Source organism: Dermacentor variabilis, chromosome 1 (genome assembly GCF_050947875.1).
Source record: "Dermacentor variabilis isolate Ectoservices chromosome 1, ASM5094787v1, whole genome shotgun sequence".
NCBI lineage: Eukaryota > Metazoa > Arthropoda > Arachnida > Ixodida > Ixodidae > Dermacentor > Dermacentor variabilis.
The window spans coordinates 25,316,109-25,336,993 of NC_134568.1; the positions used below are offsets into that span (position 1 = coordinate 25,316,109).

The 20,885-nt window shown below is 51.5% G+C and overlaps 1 protein-coding gene across 5 annotated transcripts in view; it reads right to left on the reverse strand.

The window, feature by feature from the left end:
* Positions 1 to 20,885, reverse strand: part of Cip4 (formin-binding protein 1-like Cip4) — a 229,337-nt gene that overhangs the window by 51,823 nt on the left and 156,629 nt on the right. For 4 of the 5 annotated variants that reach the window (XM_075685694.1, XM_075685677.1, XM_075685668.1 and 1 more), the window contains exon 2: positions 1,805 to 1,920. In XM_075685694.1, the coding sequence (XP_075541809.1) occupies positions 1,805 to 1,920 (116 nt within the window). Of the gene's footprint in view, positions 1 to 1,804; positions 1,921 to 12,968; positions 13,960 to 20,885 lie in introns of those variants that run through there. The other variant, XM_075685687.1, reaches the window with a different exon arrangement.

A 20,885-nucleotide genomic window follows, 5' to 3' on the forward strand; every position in this document is an offset into this window, starting at 1 on the left:
ATCGAAAATTTTTGTGTAAGTACTCCTTTAACCAAGCGAGTAGATGGTGCAACAAGTGCTACAGATGTTTCAAGCTCGCGAATTACCTTGGGCACAGCCAGGGGCGCGCACAGGCGGCCAGGCGAGTATATTCGTACGTGAGATTTAAGGTCAAGCAAAAAGGATCACAAACGCCTTATAATATCGCTACTGCTACACCTTTCTGTGCCCTTGTGCAGCATACTAGCTACAGTACAATAAAGAACTGGTTTCTGCCCTAAAGATAGCTGTATAAATGTGTGAAGTAGTTCTATACAATCGAACCTTGATATAATAAACGAGAATAAAATGCATTACCAGATATAAATAATGGTAAGATTTATTTGGCCATGCTGTAATTCAACGGAGTGCTCCCCCTGCCAAATCGAAGTGGAAAATGCGGAATCCGACACGGTATCGGTTTTAGCGAAGCGAATTATTGTGTGCACGTACCTCGAAATATAGATATTTATTAGCAAAAATAAAATGCCTAATACAGTCGCCGACAACTTCGGACGTTTTGGACCTGCGCGATTATTCGGACTTCCCAGCGGTACTGCCATCTAGACCCCTAGCACCAATGTACAACGGCAATGTCCGAAATATTCGACGCCTGACGATGTTTCGGACACGAACCGCACGCGCTGCCGCAGACATGGCGGCCATGAACAAAGTTAGCGCCATATCGACTACAGGGCAGGAAACCGAAACTTCGGTTGCCGATAAGTGGCGCTCGTTAGGCCTATCGGCTTAAGTGCGGCCGGCAAAGCAGCTGGTGACAAGACGTCGCGGGAAGCGCTCCGTAAGTACGTTCGTGCTCGGGAGACCTTATCGGGCATCGAGCGCGAGATCAGATGCACGGGCTAGACAGACGTAGAGGCGGGGTACGGATCCACGCGCACTCCCCTCCGTGTGCGAAAAAGCCTGTTGGTGGCGGGAGCTTGTCCGGACCCGCCAGTCGATAAGCCAAAGTACAAATCCCGCACGATAGCACCGATCGCGCAACCGCGCGATCGGTGCTATACACACGCGCTGCAGTGCGCGCGTATGTGTATTTATCGTTGTTCCCGTGTCTCGTATCGGCAGGCAAGAGGAGGCCGACGGGAGATCAAAATATCCAGGAGACCCATCGGTGGCCCCGACGGGGACACCCCACTTGCATTTCTTTCGGGTACACCTAATTGCGTTTTTATTTTTTTTTTTTCCTGCCGATATCTGCGTGCATGCTTATAACGAATACCGGATATAAATAATGTATCTTCGTGGACGACGCGACTACGTTATAGCGACCGGACTCCCGCAGCAGCATGTAAGACCGCAGTAGACCGACAGGATCTATATACATCTCCGTCGGCTCATGGGTTGTATCGCAAACTACCCGGTTATGGAAAAATGTGCTGTCAATGCATGCTAAGTTGCAATAATGATAAGTAATAAAATTCTGCCCCCCCCCCCCCAAGAAGGGGTCCAAAAAATAATAAAAGCCGAGGCGGCCAGTTTTACGGCGCAGGTTGTCGGTGCTCGAAGTTTCATATGTCCTGTAAGTATGAAAAGACTTTAGGAGATTTATTTGCATTAATACTCCTACGATTGTTTTTGTGTGATCGATGTAGAGCACAATTTGTCGTACCCGGGTTCGTTATAAGCGGGTTTGAGTGCTGGCGCGCAGAGGCGCGGGACTGCATATATGTTTGCGTGTGATTTACCAGAAAGTCAAATGCCAACGAGTCGAAGACCCGAAGATGTGGCAGACAGAGAAGGAGAAAAGGAGGGGAAGTCAACCCACCTGAGTCGCGCAGCGTAGTCCGTCTCGATTGTCGAACGGTCCTTGATGAATTGACTAAAGTTCTCTAGAAACTGCAGGCCTTGATGAGTGTGCTGGGATATCTTGTCATATTGATCCTGAAACGAGAAGCAGAACGCAGGATGTTAGCCATAAGAAGCACGTGAGCAAATGTTCGATGTTACCGAAACGGTAATGATCACAAAATGCTGTCATGGGAAATGCAAGCACTCAAGCATCTTAATCTCAACTATTCCAACGTGAATCCCAAAGAGAAGATAAACAAAAGGCAACACTAACACGATAAATCGCAGTACCAGCAACTGACTGCGTACTTCATGTAGATTTGATGCCGCAGGTTCCTGGTTCTCTGAAACCTTGCAAGTTATCCCACACTGGGACTTTTTATTAATTTGTCAATTACGCATTTCAATTTCTCGTGGAAATAATGTCCGCCTCTTTGAGGGGACTAGCTCAAGGACTAGAATTGTGCTATATGCCACAGACAATTTTCGAAAATTGCGGTCTTCGCGACCTGGTGTGTGTGTGTGTGTGTGTGTGTGTGTGTGTGTGTGTGTGTGTGTGTGTGTGTGTGTGTGTGTGTGTGTGTGTGTGTGTGTGTGTGTGTGTGTGTGTGTGTGTGTGTGTGTGTGTGTGTGTGTGTGTGTGTGTGTGTGTGTGTGTGTGTGTGTGCGTGCGTGCGTGCGTGCGTGCGTGCGTGCGTGCGTGCGTGCGTGCGTGCGTGCGTGCGCGCGCGCCGTCGCGTGGAAATACTGAAATTGTTCTTTGCATTCCGTCTAATTACTTAATTAGTCTTAACCAACTCCTATATTATAATTCGATGAAAAGTGTAAATTAGAAAATTGTAGAGCAACCATGAAAAACTCCCGATACAGTTTTCTGGTGCTCAATACGTGCTACATTAAAGTTTTTTTCCGAGCATGAAAGAAGCCCCGCGAATACACAAGTGCCTCGAGCGGCCGTGCAAGCAGCCCAAGTGAACTCGGCTGCGATTAATCGAACGTCGTCTATCGTTTGGAATGCGGAGCATGCAAGATCCAGTGCGTACGATAGACGGACACCCCCTTTAGAATTCGGTCCAACAATCATCGTTCACGTGTGCAGTCCATTTCCCGGCCTTCCCCTTCCTAAACATATTACGTCAAAAGGTCACAGCTTTGACAGTATCAAAGTTAAATTATGGGAAGGCAATTTTCGCACTACCGGAGAACGCGAACAACACAAATCTTATTTGATTTACAAATTTAACACCATAAAAAAAATGGAATAAATTAACGCTCCCGCACTCTCTCGGCATTAAGACCCTTATAAGGCGAATGCACCTTTATCTAAATATTTCCCGTTGCCTTTCATTTTCTATGTAACATCCTGTTCCACGGATACGATTTATTTTTCCCTACGACCAACTACCCTACATTCGAACTTTTATACATCTCTAACTGGCTTACGTATACACGCCACGCTCTGCGGCTCCGCCTGTTGTCCGCACTCTGCACAGCGTGACAGGTCAGCACGCAGAGACAAATGCTTCCGGCGATCCTGTTATACGGCGACTTACCGCTCACCTAGTTCTTTTAATGCCGTTAATGTTTTTTTTTTTTGTTTGTTTGTTTCATACACTTTTTCTCCTCTTTAACTGCAGGTCAGCTGGAGGCGCCCGTTCTTGCAGAGTTGTCCCGCACGTGCTTTGAACAACGATTTCACTTACGTCGGCGCGTCACCACTTTGGTTCCCAACCCTTTCCTCCTGGGTACGGGAACGAAGCCCGTTAGGGTGACGCAAACAAGCACGCAGCGCACCGCGGCATCAACTGGAGCCGGCTTACGGGCGCCACGCCTTCCTTCCTACTTGTTTTGCCAAATAAATGTTTATTCTCGCTCCTCGCGGGCGCCGCGGCGGGACGCCGTCGTCCACTCCAGCAGACAAAAAACGACACCGCGTGCACTGTGGCCCTGTTCACGTTTTTTATCTGGAACCGCTTCTCGTGCTGCGTCCGCTCGCTTAGCCGAACCTAAAATCGCGCACTCGTTAGAGCCCTTACACAAACTCTCCAGTGGCTACTCGCGTAAATCTCTCTCTCTCTCTCTCTCTCTCTCTAACACACTTTTTTTTTGGTTAACCTGTGGAAAGTGGTATAAAAACACTACATTTGCTTTTCTGTCTAGAGAAAGGCCGGACTCGGGCCGAAACGACGACACAACAAACAGTTGCTCCTTAAGAAGTGCACCAACTTTGCAATCAACCTACAACTGCTGTAAGTATTAAGGCACTCGCCTCTTCTGAGAAGCGCAAGTCAAGCCTGGAAAACTTTGGCCGCACATTCAGTAAAATAAAATGCGCTTCGCGCTGGCGTCATTACCTGAGGAATGCGATTGCTACACACGTGTTGAAGCGCCAAGAGGCCCAGCAAGCATAAGGAATTAAAGAAGTAAAAAGTTTTCGACGTAGTTAACTTATTGAAGTACACAAGAACAAAGTACAAAGCGAATGACACCGCAAAGACTTCATCCGAATGCAAAGCAGGTTAGCAGCCACAAAATATATGCCAAGCACGATGTATAAGCGGCCATTTCTCCGCCGTCGACACACGACGCAGAAAAGCATGAATTTGACATCTAAAAAAAAAAAAATTATGTCTTTTTCCTTCAACGTTTAAAAACCGGGTCAGACAAGGTGTTGGCCAAACGAAATTAAAGAAACCTGAATAGCACACATGCACGGGCGTTGCCTCCCCACAGCAGCGCATGAATGCCACGCGGGGGTACTCAACCAGAAACGAGCGCATTTAACAGGTTCACACGGGCACAGATTTGAACCGGAAGCTGCACACAGGCACATTCTCCAAGTCATAGCAGCACGCTGTCTCGTGCGAGAAGCAGGAAGAGAATGTAGAGAGTGCACGCACGTTGCCTGCATAGCGAAGTGGGCAGCCTGAGAAAACAACGAGACGTTCAAAATGTGCACGCCGTGATGGGGAAATGAAACCAGACTGTCAGCATACCGGTAATTAACGAGACATCAAGGCGGCGCCTGCGCTGACCTAGCCCGGACGGCAGCTCGGTGGCTACCGACGAGCTAAAACATCGTACACAAACGTATGCGCTCTATAAAAACTGCACAATTATTTTTTGTTAAGACTCGCGAAGCATGGAGCCTTTGTAGGCCTATATATATATAGGTTGCCCGAAACGTTGCACCGATGAGGCTCACAAGGCAGGCAGGTCAAGGCAGAACCACAACCAGCAACAGTCATGGGCCACTGAACGAAGACGCCCGCTGGGTCAACACTCCTCTCGCAATGATCGGGCTCGCTCCAGTAATGTCACGTTCTCTACGGTACAATGTGGGTCAAGTCTCTCGAACGCAGAAAGTGTGTTTAATTCTACCGACCATTTAAATTGCGCTCATTTCCCGCCCCAACGAGCTGTCCATGCAGTGTTGCCAGATATATGCATTTCTTTTTCAAGCCACATAGTTGTGAAAAATAACCAAGTCTTCAAATTTGTCTCTGCGAGAGAGCCGCGATCCCTTGTACACACTTTTTGATCGGACACGCCTAACACAGTTCTCGTGCTGCTTCTTGGACGTTAAACCCGATCGATCGATCAACTAGTCAATCGACAGATCGTGCTGAGCAGACTTAACCTAAAGACGGCGAGGGGCTTCTCGCGCACAATACACGCGCACGCAGGCTCGGCTCTTGAAAACTGTCCCTAAATACAACCAGTTGAGTATAGTAATACAACACACGATTGGGAATACATTACTTGACCCGGCAAATGACTGGTAGCCGCAGCAGTCGAAACGCAAGGTCGATCGGGAATATTGTGTGCTTGGCCCGTGGTTTTTCTTGCTCAAAACATCTGCGCTTATTACTATGCACTGGCGGCGAGAGCTGCAGGTGTTTCAGAAACGCAAGCGCGTCGCTCGTTTCGAAACCTTCTTTGTGGAACCACAGTGACGCAGCACGAAAGCTTCTACGCGCGTCATGTTCCTTCACGGCAGTTTGAACAGGATTAATCAGTCCAAGGAGCAATGCAAAGAAGGCACAAAGCACCGTTTCTCGTGAGAAACAACCTCTCACTGGGCTCAGCGCAATCGGATGTATGAAACCGGCGCTCATTATCATTAGGCAGCCTTCCTGAAAGAGCGGCTGCGGTGAGATGCCCTCACATACGCCATGCAATGGTTGCCACATACTTTGCAGGCAAGACGCGCGCATTACGCGCAAGACTCGTGGCACGGGACGCGTCACACAATTTTAACGGAATGGCGATCAGTATATATATTCACTCACTTAAGCGAACTCCGCATTGTTAAACATTTCTTTTGTCCGCTGGTGGCGCAACATCCAGCAGTTAATTACGAGCACCTGGATGGAGCGTTGTATTGGGCTACTTCATATACAGCCACCACCAGATATCCAAATACACGGTTAGTGTAAACGCGCAACGCCTTTGCACTGCTGCATGTGCAAGAAAACCGAAAAAGGCGGGTCACATGGGTTCGCCTCAGGTGATTCTGCGCGAGTGCTGTGATTCGCGCCATTTACTGGCGCCCGCGACAGATGAGAACGTGAATGGTCGAACACAATGAGAGATACTTCAAATACGTTCCAATTTACCATCAACCAAGTTTATCGCACCCTCAAGCAGACTGTATAAGTAACGCCAACACATGGACAAGAAAGCGGGACTATTTTAATTGACGCTATCAGCGCACGGAAACCGCGCCTCGCGTATTTTTTTATTATTATTTATAACCATGCTGAATGTCTGGCTAATACTTATGTTGCGTCTTTTTTATTATGATTATTTTTAATGGGTTCGGGTTACTTCGTCTTGCGACAACGGAAAACGCTGCAGGCAAATCACGTCAGCAGCAAGTTCCGAGGTTGCCGGTCACAGCTCTGACTGGTTACCCGTGCTGCCTTTGCAAACGTTCTCTAAAAAACGCGGCCGCGCTTGGGCTGTCCTGTGTCGGAAAGTTTCGATATTTTATTTGGTAACTCATTATAGTGTCGTCATATGTACTTGTACACATGGTCTTTCCGCTAAATTGTCTTCCTTGTGCAGAACACCTCCGCAAGCTTAGTTGCCCGTAGCCACCGCACTTGGGAGCACAGATAGCACAGTCGCGTGACACATACCATTTAAACCAGTCAAAAGAAGAAGACAGAGGAGAGACGTGGCACACGCCTTCTGACTGGTTTAAATCTTGAGAATATGTACCAACTGACCCAGACCGCAACCCTTCTGCACATAGCATGTACCGTGTCCAGCTCCAATGCACACATACCCGCGACGGGGCCGCTGTATACGGCCACAATTCGCGTCGAGGACATTCCTTTTCGCGTACGTGTCGCACAGACGTGCGCCGGGCGCCGCGCGTCTCGGCGTTTGTATTTATTTCCCCCGGCTGTGGTCGAACACCCGCTATCTGGATCAGAGAGCGTGGGCGCTCAGGGCGAAGGCAATCTACGGACACCTCCGACGACCGCGAGCATTGGCATGCCTTGTCTCGGCGCGCGCTTTTTTCCACACACGACACCCACGGACCAACAGAGAGTGGGCACCACACCCCAAGCAGGGCCTGCGAGCCCGTCCGGCAGAGCCAAGACGCTCAAAGCGAAGCGGCGCTGGCTGGCTGGCCGGCCGGACGGGCAGGCGCCACCACGTCAATATACCTCCGCGGGTGGGCCTCACGACAGCAGCTGCAAGGGGAGCCTGGCCTCGAGATGCAGCGCGCGCCGTTTCGCAACGCATTTTTTTTTTTTTTCGTCCCCACAGCGAGGGGCACACGCCCCGACATCATTTCCCAAAAGAAATAAACGAACACCGACGATGAGGGGGCAACCTGAGGTCGATACCAAGCACTTCGTGTACACGGAAAGAACGAAACCGCTTCACTGGACAGCATTCCTCTCGTTTCCCCTTAACGAGACAGCCACCACAGAGGACAGACTTTCTCGCGAAGCCAGTCATTTCCGACCACAGCCCGGTTCTACCTGAACCAGTGAAGACCAGGCGCAAGCAGCGTGCCCAGCGTGTGCCGTCCATTGCGTCTTCATTTCCTTAGACTGCAGTTCCAGTTTGTATATGCCACGTCGGTTGAATATAGTTGTTCGTCCGTCTGGCGCTTTCGCAATTAAGCGTTAAGCTAAGACGGTGGACGAGCGCGGGACTCACAGGCAGACCTAACAGCAGAGCCAAGTCACGAAGCGTGCAAAAAAGAGCGAATACACGAAGCCGCGGCAGGCGAGGTCAGAGTCGCCTTCCGCCCGCTTACTGCGCTTACTACTGCAACTTGCAGAGCAAAGCTTTCGGCAAACGCTTAGAAAGCGTCTGTCGCTTTTTTAACAGTTTGTGTTGAGCACAATGATGAAGCAGCCACGCCGCCCAAACGCAGGAGATAAAACGCAAAAGCTGAGCCCTTACTGGCCGTCTGATACCGTACAAGACGACTTCAGACCCAGCTCCCACGGTGAACATTAAGTATTTCGAGTCCGCTTGACAAGAGATGGACCAATATTTCCTCATGCTGGGACATAGGTCGGTGAATGGGGTGACCTTAAATGAGGCAAAACAAACAATGCTGTCGCAGTTAACTGTGCCGGAAAGCGATGTTATTTTTTTTTTTTTTAAGGACAACTGCAGATCCAACGGAATATTGGAGTCTAAACGATGCGAAACTTGTTTGCGTTAGCGATGGGGATGACGCGCGTTAGGGGATGACACGCCCACGGCTTTGTAGCTGTTAGCTCCGAGTCGCGAGGACGAATGCTATGCACGATGCTAGTCGAGGGGAGAACGTTAATGAGAGGTGCATGCACAGAAAAGTACGACACACATGTAAATACATTGAAGCCTTCTATGCCCGTTGTGTCACAGAAGCTCGGTTGTGTCACAGTAGCTCAAGCATCAGCCCAGCAGCACGCACGTTAGATCTACAAGCGTTTATGCAAGCAACTCACACCAAAAGAGGGGATGACGGGGGCCCGCTCCCACACCAAAACAGCGCGAGCAATTTATTTATTTATTTATTTATTTATTTATTATACATACTTTCAAGGCCCTAAGGCACTACAGAAAGGAGTGGTACATACAAAGCAATGTAATATGCAGACAATGGTATGCAGGCAACGTTAAGCGATAGCGTGGTAGACTGCTGTTTTGAATGAAGTTACATCTGTGATCTGAATGATGGAAGCAGGAAGGTGGTTCCAGTCGACACTTGTGCGGGGTAAAAAAGAATCATGATACTTGTTCGTTCGGGAGGATGGGACGGCAACTTTATATCTGTGGTCTGAACGGGATGAAGTGTAGGAAGGTGGGATGATAAGTTGATTCTTGAGCACCTGGTTTGAGTGATAAACCTTGTGAAATAGGCAAAGACGAGCACATTTGCGGCGTAAAGAAAGATCTGGCAGATTCAGGGTTATTTTCATACATGTAACACTGGAATGGCGGGAATAGATAAAATAAAGCGAGCTGCTCGATTTTGAATGAAGCTCAAATGAAGTCTAGGCTGAATCTTCCGGCTTAGTTTCGTTTCCTTCGTGGGCTCAAAGGTGTCGAGCAAACGAATATCCTCGTTGGGCGCTCAACATCCTTCTGATGTTTACACTAAAACGCCGACGCCTTATGGATGCACGGATGGATGGATATGAGCATCGATGTATTATACGAGCATCCCGTTTGAAACGGGGTGGCGACTGGTTCCACCAAGCTGGTTATATTTAGCTTTCTGCTGTGTTTGTTCTCGGCCATCGACCCACCGAATCTTAATATACTTCACTGCTCTAAAAGAAAAAAAAAACAGCCCTTTTACTGTGTGAAGAAGGACGAGCAGCGAAGCTGTTTTGTGTTTTACCTCAATCGACGCATCTATGCATACATGTGTATAATAATTATTATTATTATTATAACGTCTGCCAAGGCGACTATGATGTAACTACAACACACAACATCCTCTGGTGGTAACTGCATAGGACGCAGGTGGCCGTTAAACCGAGCCTCGACCCAAGCGACGATATGCGTTGATCGGGGCGCAGTCAAAGGAGCGCACAAAACATAACACGTTTGTTTGCAATTTGCGACTGAGCACACTTCTTAGTTAATTAACTGAATGAAACTTGGACTAGAGTTTTATTCTAGCGGGCAAACATGTGGCTGTCCGTTGCCCTCTCGTAGAAGCCCATGTATTGACAACAGGCGGGAATTCCACAATATTTACAACTTCACTGTGAACTACGTAATCGGTAAAAAGTAGATGAAACTCGGCGTAATATGTTATAGTCGTCGTAGCGGCGAATTGTCATACAATTTGTTTCGGGATAGTTTTGATAAAACCAGAGTTACAGACGTTTTCTGTAACCATGCTCCGTCCGTAGACGGCCATGTATTCACAGCAGACGGGAATGCGGTAACGTTTACAACTTCACTGTGAAATAACTAATTATGACAAGTAGATCAAAAACTCGTCTTAATGAGAGTCGTCTGAACAACGAATTGCAGTGTGATTTTTTCCAAGATACGTACATTAGACTGAGAGCTACAGAGCATTCGCGAAAAACTGGAGATTAACATTTTTTTTCGTGTCGGCGCGACGTGTAGACGGCCGGACATCGATCACCGCCGCAGGGTAGCTATATACAGTTTCGCTGTAAAAAGACAGGTTGTTTTTTTTCTTCCACGTTTTCCCTGCACTTACGCCCGCATAATACCGCATGCCACACGTCACGACAAGGAATGTCCCGCAGACGGCATCAGCTGTAAACCATGAGGCGGATGGAAAGAAACTGGCCGCCCAGACTGGGGACAGTCAAAACCAACTTGTTTCGCTTGAACACGTCGTCAAACAGGCAAGTCGCGGGCGTTGACTCGGACGAGTAGCGCACAAATTGACCCGTCAACACAGCCAGTCGGTCGGCAGGTCAGAAAAAGACGGGTCCTAATCGTTGCGCGCAATACGCCGACGCCGCTAGCGTCTGCGCCGGAAAAAGGCCAACGAGCAGAAAAACGCTTCTATCTCCTTTTCCGCGGGCAAGACAAACAATGGGCACGCAGCGACGTAGGAGGACTAATCCGAGTGGTGCGGTGAAGTCCGCACTCGCCATGCCCTTCTCCTGTCGGCCTCGCCACGGCGAGCACATTCTCAAGAACACACATCCTCGGTCCCTGTTAAGCCGGAAAGGACAGCGCTGGAAGCACAATGGCCGTGCTGCACGCTTTAAAGTTCGCGCAACAAGAACAAAAACCAAAGGAGCTGACAGGCAGAAAGCAAGACAGGGAGGGAGGGAAGAAAAAAAAAAAAAAACACGAGAACCGAGCATGCGGGACTCCCAAGCAGCTCGGAACGAGAAACGTCCCCCGTCGTACACACACAGGTGGTGAGCGCGCGCGAACAATGCGGGGCGACGGTCAACGCCGACAAAGGGAGCAGCGGCGTTTTGGCAAGCTTTTGTTGTCGGCAGCAATCCATGGAACCAGCTCCCTTATCCGGGCACCAATCTCTCCTTCCGGAAGATTGGCCTCCGAGGAGGTGCCAACGTGTGTACGTCGCTTTACCGCTACATGGCACGCATAACTCGGAACACTTGACGAAGTCGCCAAGTTCTATGGAAGCTTAGCATTCGTTGTTCTTCCCGAGCAGCGGAATTAGGCCGAAGATGGTTAAACGCATCTGAAATTGTGGGAAGCGCAACGGCATGCAAGAATTATAAGGTGCACACCGATGAAACTAACGTCGCAAGATCTTCCACGCAAACAAGAGCACAAGTATTATCTTAACCGCGACGGACAGATAATGTAAAACAAATATGTGCGAGGTTGGTCATCTTCCCGAAGAAGTAAAAATTATACCTAGCTTTACAAATACAAACGTCGTTGCATCTGTTCGGTGATGCAGCGACGTCTGTACAAACAACGCGATATTTTCAGTACCCTAGCGACGTCGACGCAATATAAGCACAAGCGCGTCGGCAAGGATGATGCAGGCGCAATCCACGCCGCATGTTAAGCATCGCGCGTGCGTAAGTGAGGTAACTCGTGCATCCCCTCAAGGGGGAATGCACAGGGCCAAGGATATTCCGCGAGAAGCACCGGCCCAAGACAGTGACATCACTGAGGACTAGATCCGGTTACGGGTTCGAGACACACACTCAGCTCACTGTGTAACTTCGCATGCGAGGCTTACATAGTGAGCCGTTGCCCCAATAGACTTAAATATATTCTGCTCAGACATCTGCAGCTCACGTAGCAAGCAGAACAGTAGCCGATATCCACTTGCATGGAAGCAGCAGATATCCGTCCAGGTGGCTTATCTGCCCTGATTTCTATTTTTTAAAAAGAGAGCGAAGAAAAATTGCTGAAACTCGTCCGCAGTTCACTGTTTCGCAAAGAACAAGCCACGGACCTGAAGTCCTGCATTTGCACGACACGCGAGATATTACAGCAGTGGCCAGCGGCTTTATCTGTGCTTCCACCAGTACAAAGTACGCACCAATGTCCTATATCGCACCCTACCACCTCTCACCCCAGGCTAACTGATGACAATGTTTTTATCACGACTTCTAAAGGCTGCAGGGTACACGCAAGCATTATCCAACCCCTCAGCAGTGACGTAAAAAAAGACCTAGAAGTAAGAGCAGCAAGTCCTCTTGTGCACCTACGTGAGATGCCACAGTCGCCGTGCTCGCGGCGTGCAAGGCCTATAGTACGAACAGCTTTCTCGTACCTTCTAACAATTGCCTTAAATGAAGAGTTGCGTTCCTGTTGTATGTACAAAAGGCAAGCCCGCAAACACCAGCAGTTTCTTGGGGTAGCAAAACAAGCACTCGACAAAGAGGAACGACCACCTTTCCCCCTCCCACCTGCATATATGCAGCGCGCAGGCTACGGCGCAGCGAATTACCGCTCGCGAAGGAATGCGGACGAACCTGCCATCGGGACAGGAGCTGCTGCCAAGCGGCCCCCTGCAAGCCGGGGGGCACTTCGCAACAGCAGAAGCCCGAGGCGCGCTATGACGCGACACAAGGTTGGAAGAATGCCTAGATGTTGCTCAGCGGATGCAAACACTCGCCAAGCGACCAAGTGGGTGCGAGAAACACGCTATACAGGCGCACTGCACGGGCGAATGAACCTACGTTTCTCCAGAGCTCGACGAGATAGTGGACTCCGGTGCCTCCGCCGCCCATGAGCGCGGCGGCACCGGCCGATGAGACGGTGCGGAACAGGTCGGCTCGGGATGCCGACAAGCCGGCCGAGGAAGACGTCTTCGCCAGGCCCACCATGGCGGAGCACCGCTGGCAGATGCGTTGTCCGAGGACAGCCTTGGACGGCCGCGCGGAACTTAGAAGCAGCGATGATGGCCTCCGCGCTCTGCCGTAGAAACCAGATGTCCGACAGGGAGATAACTTCAACCCCGGCACTCGTCACCACGAAGCGTTTGCGGTGAACAGACAAAAAAGTGCAGGAACCACGCCCAGGCCGTGATGCAGCCAACAGTTGTGTCAGTCGATGGGAAGGGTCATAAAAACCCCGTCGTTCTATCCATTTCTCGAACGCGGCACAAATAGTCTATCGGTGCACAGCAAGACCTGGGTGTTCACTGTATTGTCACACGACGAATGATATCAACTGCGTCTGCCAACGCGAGCCTCCTTTTCTCAAAGTGGCGATACCAGATCAGGCGTCGTGCCGTAGCAGTTCCGGCAATGCACGCGCAGACACGACGATAAGTAAACAATACACTGCCGTCGGGACCAGTCGAAAGAGGTACGATAAGGAGAGTGACAACAGCGCCGCGGTAGCTGCGGCGCGTCACCCGAGCGTCACGGTGGTCGGAATAGAGAGACGGCCAGCTTATCGGGCGCGCCCCTCACCGAGTCCTGTGAGCAACACGTCAATCGAGCAACGCTGAAGGCGGTCCGCGATGAAGAGCCCTCATCATGGCAGGAGGCGAAGCGTCGTATCGGGGCCACGTTGCATCACACGGTCGGCGCGCAAGCGTTCCACGAGTCACGGCGGACGATCCGCCGGCGGGAGGTATTCACTCGTCGGCGACGAAGCCTCGCGGAGAGCCGGCCGAGCTTCCTTCACGATGCGCTGCGCGGACAAGGGCCCGGTCCGCCTCGGCGGGACGCTGCTACGTTGCCGGCTGCTAGCGGCGACGGCGAAAGAAGCGGCGGCCAACAGCGTCTCCTTGGCCGGCCGGGCAGCCAGGCGGCGGCAGAAGCAATGCGCCCACTTTCCCCGCCCTTGCCCAAGCGGCGTGGATGAAAAGCCCGGCTACAGAGAACGACTCCCCCCTCCCGGCGGGAATGCAAGCCAACACAAGAAAGAAAGAAGGCCGGCCACTTCTACGGTGGGCAACCTCTCCTACCACCCGCTCTCTCGCGCACATCGAAGCACTGCGCCTCTCTCTCGCCACGTGTGATGGGAAACCAGAGCCTGGAACGTAGGGAGAGAAGGAAACAGCCCTCCACGGCAGCCCCCCTCCCCGCGACTGCGAATCCACTTTATAGTGACATGCCCCAATGCACGCAGTCAACAACGCCGGCACAAAGCGCAATGACGCCGTCACGCAGCCTACTCCGTCCGAGTCGGACGCCGTAGGGAGAGCCTATCTTCCAGCGAGCTGTTTACGCCGAATGCAGAGTTCACTACTTCGTCGCACCTCCGAGGAATGCAGACTTTTTTTCTTCTTCCTTTAATAAGCTACGGCTACTCGCGTAGCCCCTGCAGAGCGCGTCATTTTAAGTGAAGCGATGAGACGGGGACCATTGACCCAGCGATATTTCGGCTTCTTGCAATCGCCCCTGACAGCTGCGTTGGAGCTGCACGGGCGGTGTACAGTCGAGCGTCGGGATGTCGCCAGCGACTAAGGCCCTTCGCACAGGTACCCTTGAACGCAGGCGACGCACCGCCACCTCGGCAGAGATGGCGCAACCTTCGTGCTTGAATCCTTCGGCATACGCAAGTAGGTGCGTTCCTGCAGTCACGCGCCTGTCGCGGCAGTGCGTCGTTGACGAGCCCGTTTACAGTCACGCTTTGGGCGACGCAGCCCACATAGGGCGTCTCGTTCGACCAGCCCCATCTCCGGGGCGTGCCCCAGGCCGCTTCCGCAATACAAGCGACACTTGTCTTGTCGGGCACGGAAGGACGCTTACAGCTTGGCCAATTCTTACAGCCTGTATTTGATCCCACGATGCGGATGTCGCCGTGAACGCGAGCACTAAAGAGCAAAGTAAGCCACGAAATGTGACGCGAGCCCGCTAAGGGCTTCCCAGAGCAGGCGTTTCTTCCGGTCACCGTCCATGTCGGAAACGACAGACTGCTAGGCGTCGCTGCAAGTAGAATTGACTCTATGGTGCCGACAGTAATGACAAGCTACTGAACTGCGCGCAAAGTGCCAGAATTGGGGGCAGGGGGAAGGGGCAATGCCACACACAAAAGCAATGCGACAGAAGGATCGGTATAGGCTCTTGCAAAGCACGTAAGCAGCTGTTCCGCTATACGCAAGCGAGCTGCAGGAGACTGGATTAAAAGAAAAAAAACAATGGAAGGAGCAGCAATAGAAGAGGCGACAAGTGTGCAAGACGATATCGCATCAGCCGAACAAACGCTTCAGCACCTCGAGCTCACTGCAAGGCTTCCGGCTGTCCTCCGAGTTGCCCTAATAGCCACGGCACAGCGTGACCTCCTCCAGCTCATCCCACTCCCGTTCGCAGAAGACCCGCTGATTGCAGCGGGGCCAGCCCGAGAAGCACCCCGAGCGCTCCGTCGTTCGGCCACGCGTCCCGCCGCGCTCTTCTCGTCCTCATTAATTCCGTGCCGGCTATGACTCGTTCCCTCTTGGTTTCTTGTTTCTCGTTACGGCGTCCGAGCCGCTCACGCAACGTAGTAGGCGGCTGGAGTCAACGAGGAGGGGGCTCTCTCTCCTCCTTCCTCAAGCCGCGGAGAGGTCGGTACCGGCCATTGATCGTTGGCACGGCCGGCAAGAAGTGGCCGGTCGCGCAGGCAAAGGGATGCCGCGCGGATCGCCCAAGGCCAAGCGTCCCAGTCCGGCCACGTAGAAGGCCTGGTCGCGTCTTCCTCGCAACCAGTTTCGTGCAGCAGGGCCGAAAAAGGAGACTACACGCGACGTAACTCTGTCCTCGAAGGCGGTATAAATACCCCTAGAACTCCAGGCTTCATCGGATCTCCATGCTGATTAGGCCCAAATTAATCGCGCCTCTACGATTGAGAATATTACAAGCGGACCAGAAGAAGGCTAGAGGGCCACTGTGGTGCTTTCGAGCTCCCAAAGGTGGCTTCGTTCGCGTACTGCACGCCACTACTGAGGCGCTTGGCACAGCGGCCCTCGGGCTGTGCCGATGAGGAGCCCCACGGAGCAGTGCGAAACGAGGAGGCCCATTGGGGGTCGCCAGGATGAAGATCCCCATCATCAAGCAGCTCTGTAAGCCCCGAGACCTTGAACCTACACAACGAAACTGCGGGTTCGCTCCGTTGTTTAACATGGGTGCAGGCACGACTTTGCACAATGAGAGCCGTTAGCGTAACAACCATGCAAGTGTTGCGAAGTCAATGGCATCGCTGAATTATCTGTGTATGCTATACGACGGTAGCGCACCCGGGATAGGACAGCGCGCTGGCAGCTAGCGCACGAACACGTATGGAGAGCACGTACGGCAGCGTAGCAATACCCAGGGGAAAAATAAGAGAAAGAAAAACAGAAGTTCCTCCGCAGAGATGGCAGTAGACTCGGGAAATGAACTGCAGTTTTTCGTAAAACTCGGGTGACGCACAGCAGAATCAAGCCTCGAGCGAATACTGAAACGGAAAAAGTTGGAACAAAAAATAAAAGTGAAATATTTGCTGGAGAAGGTCAGGCAGCTCAATCCTAGCCAGTGATTCACATTCAATGCGGCATCAACGGCTAACGCACCTTTAAAATGCGCGTTTAAGACGCACGTTCTCGCTGCCTCTGTGCTCCCGCAAGACATTGCGCCGAATGGGCACGTGAAACAAAGATGACGGCAGTTCTTCCTGTCAGTGAAATCAGAAGAGCACAAATGCATCACTGAACTGTCGGTGCCAGCAGGACACGATGCGCGTTAATATTTACTCACACCAAAACGTAGTAATGGAGAGAGAAAAAAAAAGGAGGGGGGAGGAACGGGCACCATGACTGCCTCGCACCACTGCCGACATTTCAACTACACCGTGGTCACTGGTGACATTGCCGAACATTAGCGGAAGGAGGAATGCTACTTACTAGATTACTCGTTACATGGCGAACAAGATGGCTCGGCAGGTGACTAATTGTACGGACACACGATCAACGTGGCTTCCGGGAGTCAACACGAAATATGAGCCGAAGTAATTAGGCAAACGTACAAAACGCGCCGCATACCGACACAATATATAGGTTAGCATCTGTGCCAGTCCCCGTCTTCCATCTAGTGATACGTCCCCTTACAACTGTTTGCGTGTTGAACAGAACAAAAGGACTTGCGGAACGATCAACCTGGAGAGGGCCGTGCGCAAATTATTAAGTTGGCATAAGAGCTATAGCCACAGTATTGGGACCAGATCAATACATACACGCGTTAAACTATAAGGGTTCCTTTTATTGCCACCCCTTATGTTTTCCTACTCCTTCAGTTCATCGAAAACTACAGAAACACGCACGCGAACCATCACAAAGAAACGTCCAGCCAGCACGAACATTCTACAAGCTAAGCAGAGAGAGAGAGCAACGATTCCTTCCCATCCCGCTTTTTCTTTTGTGCCCACCGTATTCACAGGAAGCGAGTACCGGAGGGATGGATCTCGCTCGGGAAAGCCTATTGCAATGACTGCAAGGCGGGGAAAAAAAAAAAAAAAACGCACAGATGCAGCGGAGGCCTCGCCCCCAACTTCGGTGCAGTGGGCAGACCTTCGCCTGCGGCCCACGCCGGCGCGACAAGGGCGTGGTCCTTCTCCAACAGTCGGCAAAGGACGCAGCAAAATTCCCGGAGCTGGTCACTTGCACCACAGTCCTTGAGCGGCGAGCACTACTTGGATCATGAAATGAGCGTCGCTCGAGTTTTTCTCCTGTTAGCTCTTTTTTTTTCGCCCTCTCCCTCTTGCGTGACTGTTCCGAGGAGTCGTGCACATATCGTCGAAAGCCAACGTGAGCTCCAACGCCGCGCGCGCGTGCCTCCGAGCCGTTCGTCGTCCTGTCCCCGCAGTCCGACTGACAGAGGCAGCAGGCCCGGGATCGGCCCACGGCGGCACGGAAAAAAGATCCGGCGAACCGGTTCCACAGTCGCCTCCTAATCACTTCGAGGGGAAGCTCGGAAGTGGGCACGACGCGGGGGCATGGCACTCGGCCGTCAGCGATACGAGCGCGTGCTTCGAGCCCCTGCATCCCTCGAGATGTTCCTCCAGCGATCAGCGTCTGCAGAATCACGAGGCCAGTGCGCGTGCGGCGCAACAGGTCGCTTGGTTTAGCTCGAGGCGAACGCGCCGCAACTCGAGTTCGGGAAGAAATGAAATCGAAACCACAGAATATATATATCTATATATATATATATATATATATATATATATATATATATATATATATATATATATATATATATATATATATATATATATATATATATATATATAGCGCGTCCTCCGCCCTACATGTTTTCAAAAGGGAACAATTCACTAAGAGCTCTACGTACAAAAGTTAGTTAGGCTATATATATCAGAGGAGCTTTACTGGAAGGCGCCGAACTATTTCAGATGAACGATTCTACAACGGTGCACTTAATTCAGGGCAGACGGGCTATCGGGGTTGTTGCACATTTATTTTCTCTCTCTCTCTCTCTCTCTCTCATCGAAAAGCAGCTTCTTCGGCCGCGAACCAGCACTGTCGGTCGGTCAAACGTAAATCCGTCACCAATATCGAGCGGCTTAAGAAACTTCAGGAACACACCCCACGCGATGTTTATTATAGTTTCCGCAACGTCCTTTGTAATGAATGCTTGTTCCGAGAACTAAAGGCGCACGCATAAAGAACAGGTGGGCGAACCTAGGACACTGGAAAGAGTAGGGGCTTTTTCTCACGAGGCACCAGCGGCATGCATCGACCTTCGATCGCTCAAGTAACTCGCCACTTTCGCCGCTGGGCCAAGGCAAACATTATACTCTCAGCCCTTCCTCCTTGACGGATGCCGCCGAGGTGAGGAGGTTTAAGGCTGAAATGCAGGCACGGCGGACCTAGGTGAACTGCGCATACCGCAACGGCGGGCACATCGAGGATTCACCTCGAAAAGCACGGCTCTGTACGAAAAAATACAAAGTTCGCGGTGCGAAAAGGAAAAACAGCGAGCAATTTGGGCAGTGAACGCGCGCAAGTAACGAACAACGATTCCACGACACAAAGTTTGACCCTTCTATCGAAGCAAGGTCCGCTGCAGTGTAAGCGTCGGTCGACCTGCCGGATCTGCCCATTTGGGGATCTAAGCTCGAGATTTGTTTTCTGGCTTTCCGCAATAACCAACGTCGCGACGCAACGCAAGGAAAGTTGCGTTTGCGTGCACGTATCTAGGCCCACATAAGATGTTCCCGCAACCAGAGTACGGTTGCAGCGACGAGCACCCTATGCTGGCGATCGCGAGTGGACATTTTCGCCTCAGCAGAGAAAGTGCAGTCCCGAACATCACACGATCTGTGGACGCCACAAAACGGGGAGAACGTGCGCCGCAAGCAACTCGATGCTCCTCGCCGGCATTGGCCGCGCTGTCGGTCACACAATACTGCTCCCATGCCACGCGGGATGCAGGAAGAGAGCGTGGGCAGGGGGGGGGGGGGAGCCAGGACATCGGTTCACCCCCCTTCGGCAGCGCAACCGAAAGGAAGCCCCCTGCAGGCACTGTTCCGGGCCGCTAGAGCCGGCGCCTCGCTAATGCCGGCCCGATCGGTGACCCGAAGCAGACGCAGGCAGGTGGAAAGGTTATGTGTACACACAGGCGCAATACGACACGGTGAAACAGACCTCTCTGCATTCCGCGCTAAACCTTTTCGCGCCTACTCTTCTCCCAACTTCATTTCCGCGAATGTCAGACGGCTAGAAATTACACTACAGCGCTTACCCGAAAGCTAAATTTCTTACGACACACACACACACACACACACACACACACACACACACACACACACACACACACACACACACACACACACACACACACACACACACACACACACACACACACGCGCGCGCGCGCACGCACGCACGCACGCACGCACGCACGCACGCACGCACGCACGCACGCACGCACACTAGCCATTTGCAAACTAAGCCACATTCTCCACTTTTTACCCCCTCAATAAGCACTTCGGCTACCATGCATCCACCACTATTCCCATCATTGCACGAATGAATGTAAACTTGCCAGAGAAAATCCGCTAAAGAAGTTGCCACTGGTGGGCTCGCACCGGCAGGAACTTGTTTAGTAGATAGGTTTCTTTTTATTCTTTTTTCGTCCGCTTTCATTATCCTTTGTTATTATTTCTACATTTCAATTAAAACAATAACTTCCCCTATGCTTTGCTTTGCTTTGCTTCATTATCTGTTAGCTTCATATGGTAGTGATTAACAAAACTCGGGCTCCCTCGGTACTCGTCTTCGCGTTGTTACAGTATCTGCGTGAGACGACCCCCTCCCCCGCTTACAATCTCTTTACATTATGCCGCATGGCAACCCAGGCAACCAAAGAAAAAAAGAAACTAAATACTTTCGCTCAATGCTTTACTTTTGTGCAAATTGCGCAACAGGCATAAAAACATCGAACGCTATAGCAAGACCGTAGGGAAATGCGCGCGCCAGTCGAGGCACACTTCGTCAAACGGGCACGAAGCGCGATAAGTCGCCCCGACCCTGCACGCTCACTGTCCACACCGTTACCTCGATCAAAGCAGGCAGGGGCCCGGCGCGTGCACGTACCGCGTCGATGCTGGCTGCCAGTTCGTTGACGGCGCGGGCCAGGGCGCGCCACAGCCGGCGACGGACGGAAAGCCGG